We start from the raw sequence: 10,823 nt of genomic DNA, 5'->3' as shown, positions 1-10,823 counted from the left end.
GCAAATGGATTTCAATACAGTAAATGTGAAGTGATGCATTTTGGAAAGTCAAACTAGTGGAAAACTTGTATGCAACACAAACAAAATGCGAAGGAACTCAGCAGGCAGCAGACAGCATCTAAGAAAGGAGTACAGTTGATGTTTCAGGCCAAGAACCTTCCTCAGGACTTGTAATATGAATGGTAAGGTAGTAGGGTATGTAATGGAAGAGTGACATGGCGTGCATGTACACAGTTTGTTGAAAGTGATGTCTTAAGTACAGGGTAGTGAAAAAGGCTTTAAGCACACTGGCGTTCATCAGTCATTGGTGAGACTACACTTGGAATTCTGTGTACAGTGTTGGCCACCCTGTTATAGAAATATATGGTTAAACTTGTAAGAGTGCAGAAAGAATTGATGTTGCCAGAACTGGAGGGTCTGAGTTATAAGGAGGTTGGCCAGGCTAGGTCTTTATTCCTTGGAACACAGGAGAATGAGGGGTGACCCTATGTTTAGAAATATGAGAGGCATAGATAAAGTGGACTGTAAGTCCTCAAGGTAGGGGATTCCAATATTAGGTGGCACAGATTCAGGGTGAGAGTTGAGTGGCAACCTTTTACACACACAGGGTGGTGAGTATATGGAAGGAACTGCCAGATGAAATGGTTAAGGCAGGAACAAGAATATCATCTAAGAGGCACTAGGTTAGGTAGTGGAGGGGTGGGATTTAAAGAGATATAGGCTAATTGAGGGAAGTTGGGGCTCGTTGGGGAGGCACCATGGTCAGCATGGACTAATTGGGCCAAAGGGCCTGTATCTGGGCTGCACTGCTCTAAGACTGAATAACATGAGATATGTGGTTGAACGTCATAAGTTTTGGCAACTTGACCACTTGAGTCTATAGCTAACATAGGCTGTAAAATTCCATTTATAAGAATCAGATTTGAGCATCTGCAATCACTGAAAATGTCTGTTACAGTGCAGGTGACCGAATAATAATGAACAGTCTGGTACCAAGCCAGAATCACCCAGAACTGGTCATGCACGTCCAACTCCTGGGTAACTCTGCCATCTTCTCACAAATTCCAGAATGTTCTCACCATCTCCACCTGCACACAGGAACTAGTAATGCATCCCGTCCTTGCCTTGACACAGTGCCAGTGATGAGGGTGCTCCTTAAGCCAGACTGTTGGAGAGTAGTGTGAGTAAAAATAGGCCTTGCGTTGTACAGCAAAGAAACAGGCCCTTCAACCATCCAGTCTATGCTGACCTGATCTTCTACCTAGTCCTGCAGATCATATCTCTCCAAATCACTCTCATCCATGTAGCTGTACAAACTTCTTAAACTTTACAATTGACCTTTCATCTATCATTTCCATGGCAGCTCATTCTGGACTCTAAATGAAGAAGCTTCTTGCTAAGTGTGTCTATGCTGATCAGGGTATCTTCCTCAGCCAGTTCCATTTACACACATTCCTCTAAACTTTTCCATCCAAACATCTGTCCAAATGCCTTTTAAATGTTGCAATTTACTCACCTCTGCCACTTCCTCTGGCAGCTCATTCCATATGATCATGTCCTACTGAAGGGTCTTGGCCTGAAACGTCGATTATTTATTCCTTTCCATAGATACTGCTTGACTTGTTCCACCAGCATTTTGTACGTTACTCTGGATTTTCAGCATCTGCAGAATCTCTCGTGTTTATGATGAACTCATTCCATACACACTGTCTGGAAAAAGTTTCCCTTTAAATCTTTCCCCTTTCAGCTTAATCCTATGCTCGGTAATTTTGGACTCTACACTTGGGAAAAGACTGTAACCATTCACCTTATCTATGTCCCTCATGATTTTATAAGCACCCAAGGTCATGTTTCATTCTCCTTCGCTCCATGGAAAATGGTCCCAACATGTCCAGTCTCTTCTGATAACTCAAGCCCTTTAAAACCATTTCTGCACTCTCTCCAGCTTAATGACATCTCTCCTACAGCTGGGCAACCACATCTGCACTCATGACATGTTTTCCCATCAGGATGCTGGGTGAGGTGGAGTGGGAGCTGCAGCTGGTGATAGATGCCCTTCTCTGGGAGCGGAGCACACTGCAGCAATGATGCCCCAGTGATGGAGGAAGAGAATGTTAAGGATGGTGGTTAGGGATCATGATTACTCAACATAACATCCTCCTGACAGAACAAGTTGGGGGTTGACATAAAATCAATGGAAACATTTACTAAGTAATGAGAGACACTGATAAACAACCCTTCACAATCCAGGCTCCTGTTTAGCTCTTCATTCCCCCATTGAGAACCCATGTGACTGAACTCCACCACTTGAATGCATGGGAAATGCAGTGATGTATACCAAGTACAAGTTGACTGGACCCCTGCCTTCTATCTCCTATGCACCGAGCACCAGCCACTGCCCACTAGGATTACTTGTTCAACACTGTCCTTAGAGAGTAGCCTCACTTAATCAGACTTCAGTCCTCACTGATGCACATGAAGGAGCCCCATTCACTTCCTCCCCAGAGTTTACAGACTCATTTTCAATGGGCTGGAATTTCATCAGATTTCAGTCTATAAGCTCCACACCCTGCTGACCTGTCCTTCTGTGAACAGCTCCACTGCCTAACCCTCCCTCACTCGGACAGAAACCCTCTCCATCTCCAAACAAAAGTATTTGCTGAACAGTGAGTGTGTGAGAGAGGGACACAGAGGCTGTGGAGTCACCCCGGGAACTGAGCACAGCTGCTGTTTTATTACGCTGTGTATGGATATGTCAGAACTGTCCAAGCATAGAGCAAAAACTGAACACAGCACATCCAAACAATATTTACAGCCGGAAATATAAATATTTCGAATATACATATTATACACAAGTACCGTTATGGTGAGTGATGTTTAAATACGGTAATACCAAACTAATTTCTAAAGTGTAAGAGATTTTAGTGTTTTGTACGATGATTCCAGTACATCACGCTACCTTGGAATAAAAACCAGAGGATTGAAGGGTTAACAGAAGCTCACACACAGTATTTGAGTGCAAGTTCATCCACAACTGTTAACGGTGACTGATTCAGACAGAAGAGAGTTAACAGACAATTCACTATGGTTAGCCGACCCTTAACCATGGTCCAGGAATGATGGGAAGGGGGGAGGGTAGAGAAAGACGACCCCTAGGTTACTGTGTTGACTTCAACAGCATTGACTCTCTTTCCCTGGGAGCCCTGACACCCAGATTCTATCCAGCAGCTGAGGTATAACTAGAAGAGGGCGGCATTGGCGACTGAACCAGCACTGTGGCAGGATGGGTACAAGTAGTGGGCGGGGGGGGGGGGGGGGGGAGTGAGGTGGAACACATAATGAGGTGTTTATACGTTGACCAGCATAGGCCAGTGAATGGACAGCAGTATGATTATAGGGCTTGGGTAATCAACCTAGGAGACCTCCTTCCCTGTATTGCTGGACAGCGTCCGTACCCACACTGAGCCCATGGCTGGGTGGCGTCCATACATGCTTTTCCAAGGCCAGGCAGTGTCTGTACCCACAGCAATAATTCATTTGTATTTGTACCTAGAGCCGACTGCCAGACATTCACTCCAGGGTGTGGCACCTCTGTATCTGCCAGTAATTGTACTCAGTGATGGCAGACCCAGAGGAATGCCCATTCTAGCGCTGGGTGTCTGCTTGGATCTGAACAGTCTGTCAAAGCTCTGTCTCACTGGCAGTGTCTGTGCCGGGAGCTTACACCCTTGGGCAGAGCAGCGTACAGCCCACAAGGCAAGGTGCTGCCTCTCAAGGTGAGAGGGTTGAGCCTAGGAGAGCTACCCCACGGGCTCAAGGGGATACCCCTTCACACCCCAAGGAAGATTGAGGGACAGCTAGAGATTGAGGGGGGGGACTACTCTGGGGCTGTAATTTAATTCAAAGTATCTTGATCCTGATTGAAGCATTTGACTAATTCTTCATTCTAACGTTTCAAACTTTGTTCATGCAATCGCTCTCGCTCCTCATTTATCTTTGCACACAGATTCAGTTGCACTCCCCTACGTACACTCAGGCACAGAGAGTCGGAGGACACAAGCTGAGTGCAGCGTAGGTGAAGAACTTGGGCTGAGAAAGGGGCAGAAGCCAGCTGATTCATCCTACAGCCCATAGCTGAGGAAAACAAGTCTGTGCCCTCCACTGGCTTCACCGCGTCACTGAGCGTGCATAGCGAGTTTGCAATGTGCATGTGGAATGAGTGTTCAAAGAGTGGGCATGCACAGGGTATGTGCCCATGCAGCGCGAGTATTGAGATTCTACAGCAAGTGTGTAGAGTGAGTCTCACCGTTCCCACACAGCGCCGGTGTCACTGACAAGCTACACAATCACAACCCAGGGCAGACTATTATTCAGGATACATTAGTGCCAGAGGCTCTTTCACAGGGACAGGAGTGAGATGTCCTGAGTGTGTCTGAACCACTGTCTCTAACGTCACCCTGCCCTGGTAGGATGTAGACTGACCTGCTTGGTGTGGTTCTTCTCACCAACCACAGAGTGGTCATCAGGTCACTGATGGAGGAGTCCCAACCCCACGTACTCATGCAGCAGTAAGGAGAGGGTAGCAGGGAGTCAGGGTGAGGGGGTATCAATGGGGGAAGGATGGTGAGTGGGGTAAGGGGTAATAGATTCCACCATACAGACCTGTTCTGAGAGGATGGAGTGTACCAGGGAGACTCTGGCATGGCATCTGGGGCTGGGGTGGGTTCATGGAGAATCCTGGACTTTGCGAGTGGGAGGGTAGACAGCAGGGTAGCAGGGTCTAACAGAACTCACCCCTTCACACCCAGGGTAACCCCACCTGTGTCCTATCTCACTGGACTGAGTCGTTCTCCCCTATATCACCTAACCTTGCCCCCTCCTCTCTCTCAGCCTCTTCACCCCACACCCCCCATGTCAGTGATGTCAGTAGTGTCGACGAGTGAGCCCCGCCGCTCCTCAGTGACTTGCGCCCTTTACTGGGGCAGGACGGGAGGGGGGAGGTTGTGGGTGAGACGGTGCCACCCCACTGCTTACAGTACTGAGCCCCTCCAGACATCCATGTTGCCTTCGCAGCCACTTGTGCGTGTCCAGCGCTGACTCAGAGGTTGGTGCAGCCCAAGTCCGGCAGAGAGCACAGGACACTGCCTGCATCAGCCGGTGGCAGAAGAGGCTCCAGCAGTCGGTGGTGGGATACGAGGGGGGCTGAGGGGGAGCTGTGACAGAGCGGGGCTGGGACCAGTGTTGCTACATTAGATGATGCTGGCACTTCGATACAGCTCGGACTGTGAGTTGTTATTCACGTTGGTGTTCCTGCGCGACAGATTTGGAGTCGGGATTGGGATAAAGTTATCGCTGGGACAGCCGTGCTGTGTGAGAATCTCGATGCACTCTGGGCTTCCTGCCCGACGAGCGTAGGCTAACGGCGTCAGTCCTCGTGCGTCTCGACTCTTCACATCCACTCCGTACTGCAGGGACAAAGGAGGCACTGTCACTCACTGTAACATGCACAGCTGATGGGTAATGTGTAAGCAGGTTACTGGGACATTGCACATGTCCAAGTCTAAACATGTATTTTCCAAGGTGAGACCACACTTGGAGTGTTGTGTACAGTTCTGGTTACCCAACTATTGAAAGAATGGCATTAGAATGGAAAGGGTGTAGGGAAAAAAAAATCACAAGGATGTTACCAGCACTGGAGAGTTTGAGTTGAAAGGAGAGACTGGACAGACTAGGACTATTTTCCCTGGAGTGAAGGAGGTTAAGGGGGTGACGTTTTACAGGTTAAAATCATAAGCGGTATAGATAAGGTGGATGGTCACAGTCACCTTTCTCAGTGTAGGTTTTAAGGTGATAGGAGAAAGGTTTAAAGACATTTGAGAGGCAACATTTTCCAAAGAGAATGAGTTACTAGAGGAAGTAATAGAGACAGGTATAATTAAAAAAAATTTAAAGGACATTTGGACAGGTGCATGGATAGGCAAGGCTTCGAGGGATAAGGGTCAAATGCAGCTCAGGAAGTTGGGCTGTGACTGCAGGGTAGCATGATGAATACTGAGTAGTTAGAACGTGAGGAGAACCAGGGTGATGTAAGTAACTGTAAAGGTGAGACTGTGGATCCTGCAAACTGGACTGATTGTGGAACTGAAGCAACCAGGCAGCCCAGGAGATTGGCTGGACGAAGATCAAACTGTGCTCTTACCCAAATCAGGAGCTGGGTGATGACAACATTGGCCATGGCGGAGGAGAGGTGCAGCGCTGTCCGCCCATCGCCATCCCCGTACGTTTCATTCACCTCTTCCTTTGTACCGTGAGCCAGGAGCAGGACAACCAGACGCAGATCATCCTCCACCACAGCTCGGAGCAGCTGCTGGCCCAGGGGAATGTCAGACTGCGGCAGTGGAGCCAGTAACAGCTTCTGTTCGTACTTTGCTCTGATCCAGCGCTCCTTTTCCTCTCTGCAACACATGGTTCAGATGGACACAAGGCAGCTCTGAGATTAATGGGAGATATGGTGCACACCAACTAATCCCAATCTCCACTACACACCTACCCAGTTTCTATCTTGCTCTGTACCAGGAATGTGGGCTGTGGCTGTCCTGGACTGTGGCCCATGGTTCAATACAACTGCTCACACATTGTCTCCAATTGTTCATCTCCCTGGGATGCATCTGCAAACCAGAATGGTATTTCTTCCCATCCCAATCCCATTCAGAAAGTGGTGCTGAGCTGCCTTAATAACCAACGGCCGTTCTGTCAAAACTCCAATTGCTGTTGGACCTAGACTCATCCAGGTGTGTAGAGAGTCTTCCATCTCAACAGGGGAAAGCTCTGATAATTCACCAAGTCAGCCACTAACTATGGGATTCCCAGCTTTGGGTGATCCAAAGGGAGGTGATTATTAGAACTGGTCTATTCTTGTTATATGTACCAAATGTACCAAGATACAGTGAAAAGTTTTGTTTACAAGCCTTCCAGATAGATCATTCCACACATAAGCACACTGTTATAGTACAAGAGGAAACAGAATGCAGAACCTTAGGGAGACTAGTCTCCAACTAGAGAGTGAGATACTAGATCTCCTATTATGGAAAGAGACAGGGCACATGACATAGGTCTGTGTAGGGGAACACTTTGCAGCTTGTGATCATAATGCCATTAGCTTCAAGATAATTTATGTCCTCGGTTTGAAATTCTAAATTGGAGAAAGACCAATTTTGATGGTATCAGAAAGGATCTGGAAAGTGTGGAATGGGGTAGGTTGTTTTCAGGCAAAGATGTGCCTGGTAAGTGGGAGACCTTCAAAAGTGAAATTTTGAGAATACAGAATTTGCACGTTCCTTCCAAATAAAAGGCTAGAATAATAGATTAAGAGACTCTTAGTTTCCAAGAAATATTGAGGCCCTGGTTAAGAAGAAAGGGGTACATGGCAGCTATAGGCAGGATGGAACAAATGAGATACTTGAGTTTAACAAACACAAAAGAACACTTAAGAAGGAAATCAGGAGAGATTAAAAAAGGCATGCGGGTGCTCTAGCAGAAAAGATGAAGTAGAATCCCAAGGGCTTCTACAAGTACATTAAGATCAAAAGGCTATCAAGAAACAAAATGGTCCTCCTGAAGATCAGAGTGGACATTTATGCACAAAGCTGAAAGAAGGGGGAGATCTTAAATGGAATTTTTTGTATCTTTATTTACTCAGATGACAGTCTCTACCAGGGCCTGACAATGTTCCCTCAGACCTTGTGGAAGACCGGTGCAGAAACTGCCGGGGCCCAAACAGATATTTAAAATGTCCTTAGCAACAGGTGAGGGGCCCGAGGATAGTTAATGTTCCATTGTTTAAGAAGGACTCGAAAAATAAGCTGGGAAATTATACACCAGTGAAACTGACATCAGTAGTGAGTAAAATACTTGAAGATATTCTAAGAGTCCAGAGTATTTGGATAGACATGGACTGATTAGGGATGGTCAGTATAGCTGTTTGCATGGTAGGTTATGTCTAACCAACCTTGAGTTTTTCGAGAAAGTTAGCACGTCATTTGAAGGCAAGTAGTAAGACCTCTAAAGTCCTGCATGGGAAATCGGTCAAGAAAGTTCTCTCACTTGGCACTCAGGATGAGGTAATGAATTGCATTAGACATTTGCTTCACAAGAGAAGCCAGAGAGTGGTAGTAGATGGTTGACTCTCTGACTGGAGGCCTGTGACTAGTAGTGTGCTACAGGGATTGGAGCTGGGTCCAGTGTTGCTTATATCAAAAATCTGGATGATGTGGTTAAATGGACCAGCAAATTTGAGGATGACACCAACACTGGGGGCATAGTGGAGAGTGAGGAAGGCTATCAAATCTTGCAGCAGGATCCAGACCAGCTGGAAAAATGGGCTGAAAATTGGCAGATGGAATTTGATGCAGATAAGTATGAGGTGTTGCACTCTGGGAGGACAACCCAGTGTAGGACTTGCAGGTGAGCAGTAGGGCACGGAGGAGTGTGGTAGAACAGAGGTATTTGGGAATCCATAATTGCTTGAAAAAGGTACAAACGTAGATGAGGTCTTAAAGAGGACTTCTGGCACATTGGCTTACATAAATCAAAGTATCGAGTACACGAGTTGAGATGTCATGTTGAAGTTGTATAAGATGTTGGTGAGGCCTAATTTAGAGTACTGTGTACAGTTCTGGTCTGACTATGGGGAAGATTACAAACTGCAGAGAAAATTTACAAGGATGTTGCCAGTACTTGAGGACCTGAATAAAAGGGGAAGGTTGAATAGATTAGGACTTTGTACCGTACAGTGTAGGAGACGGAGGGGAGATTTGCTAGAGGTACGCGAAATTATGAAGGGTATAGATAGGGTAAATGCAAGCGGAGGAAAGAGTGGAATGAACTGCCAGTGCAAGTGATGGATGCGGGTTTGATTTCAACATTTAAAAGAAATTTGGATAGGTCCATGGATGGGAGGGGTATGAAGATCCAGGTGCAGGTTGGTAGGTCTGGTCAGATTAATAGTTCTAGCGCGGAGTAGATGGCTCAATGGCCTGTTTCTATGCTGTAGTGTTGTATCTCTCTAATTCTAATGTCATATTACAGCTGCAGCCAGGCAAAGTGTCAGGGCCACAATGAGGTAATAATTCAGTTATTTTAGCATATGAGAGGTCTGTTTAAGATTGTGTATAGAAGCATGATAGATGCTGTCTTTGAGCTTGGTGGTATATCTTTTCAAGCTTTTGTATCTCCTGACCAATGGGAGTGGGGGAGGGATGATAGAGTGACTGGAATGGGAGGCTCCTCGATTGTGTTGGCTGCTTTCCCAAGACAGCTGGAAATTAAGGAATCCTTGATTTGTGTTATGGATTGGGCTGTGTCAACAATTCATCAATTTCTTGCGGTCTTCAGCAGAGCGGTTACTGTACCAAGCTGTGTTCATCTGGAGATGTTTTGTTGCCTAGTATTTCAGTGGCATGAACATTCTCCAGCCTTTGATACATCTGCTCACAGTCTGTGGAGTGAGAAGAACTGGATAATCATCAGCAAACATTCCTTACAGTGGAGGAAAGGTCACTGGTGAAGCAGCTGAAGATGGTCAGGCTTTGACTATTGGCAGAAGTTCCTGCAGTCAAGATCTGGCGCTGATGTGATTGACCTCCAACCACAAGGTGTTGATAGTACTGACTGCTTCCAAGTATACCAGGGTTCCCTGCTCCTCTGCAGAGGGTACTTGCTCTCACTCCCCGTCCGTTTGGCCTGTGTTTGGAGCTGAATGACCTGGTAAAACCCAAGCCGAGCACAGCCTACAGCACATGGCTGGTGGCTGAGAGTGGAATGACTGGCTGGTAATGAACCAGATTGGTTTCTGTTAACAGGATCTGCCTGGGCAGCTCTACCCACCAGTGTTGTACCTATACTGGAACTGTGTGGTTCAAGACACAGCTACTCCTGGAACTCAGGTCTTCAATACCACAGCTTGGAAGTTGCCTGGTCTCACTAATTGGTGTGCCCACTGTTTTCATCTGGACCATGACAGTAACTCAGTGGGGAGCTGAAACCTCTCCTATGATGGTGGGAATCTCAGGAGGAAGGCGAGGTGGATTCATTCCTCTGACCGGCTAATGTTTCGGCCTTAGACGAGACACAGATCAGTACAGCACAAGATGAGGCCCTTTGCCCATCATGTCCCCAGTACTCGTGTGCTGGGCATGAACACCGCTGGGACTATGGACATTCCTGGTCACCTTCTCCCATTGGATGTGTCATTGCCTCACCATTCACAGTATGGTATGGCATGATAGTGTAGAGGGTAGTACAATGCTTTAAAGCACCAGCAGTCAGCTATTGAGGTTCAATTCACACAGCTAACTGTAAGGCACGTATATTCTTCCAGCAACTGCGTGGGTTTCTTCTGGTGCTCCAATTTCCTCCCGCGTTCCAAAGACATGCAGGTTAGTAACTAAGTGGTGGACATGTTATGCTGGCACTAGAAGCCCAGTGTCACTTGTGGACTGTCTCCAGCACATCCTCAGATTGTGCAGGTCATTGAATCAAACAACGCATTTCACTATGATTCCATGTATTTCAAGGGTAACAGATTATAAAAGGAAGGAGATAATGCTGAGGCTTTATAAGACACTAGTGAGGCTGTACTTAGAGTATTGTCAACAGTTTTGGGCCCCATATCTTGGAAAGGATGTGTTGTCATTGAAGAGAGTCCAGAGGAGTTTCACAAGATTATTCTGGGAATGAAGGGGTTAACAAATGAGGAGCGTTTGGCAGCTTTGGGCCTATACACACGGGAATTTAGAAGAATGCAGGGGGATCTTATTGAACCC

General features: G+C 46.7%; 1 protein-coding gene across 2 annotated transcripts in view; it reads right to left on the bottom strand.

Moving 5' to 3' along the window:
- Positions 1-2,712: 2,712 nt before the first annotated feature.
- LOC132398629 (arf-GAP with GTPase, ANK repeat and PH domain-containing protein 3-like) overlaps positions 2,713-10,823 on the bottom strand; it is a 501,357-nt gene continuing 493,246 nt past the window's right edge. For both annotated transcript variants that reach the window (XM_059978331.1, XM_059978321.1), the window contains exons 15-16: positions 6,200-6,455; positions 2,713-5,465 (exon numbers count right to left, since the gene is read on the bottom strand). In XM_059978331.1, coding sequence (XP_059834314.1) covers positions 5,250-5,465; positions 6,200-6,455 — 472 coding nt within the window. In that variant the 3' untranslated portion in view covers positions 2,713-5,249. The remainder of the gene's footprint in view (positions 5,466-6,199; positions 6,456-10,823) is intronic.

This window comes from Hypanus sabinus, chromosome 1 (genome assembly GCF_030144855.1).
Source record: "Hypanus sabinus isolate sHypSab1 chromosome 1, sHypSab1.hap1, whole genome shotgun sequence".
In the NCBI taxonomy this organism is placed as follows: Eukaryota; Metazoa; Chordata; class Chondrichthyes; order Myliobatiformes; family Dasyatidae; genus Hypanus; species Hypanus sabinus.
Note: the sequence above shows the minus strand (reverse complement) of the source record. Positions and strands in the feature narration are given on the sequence as shown.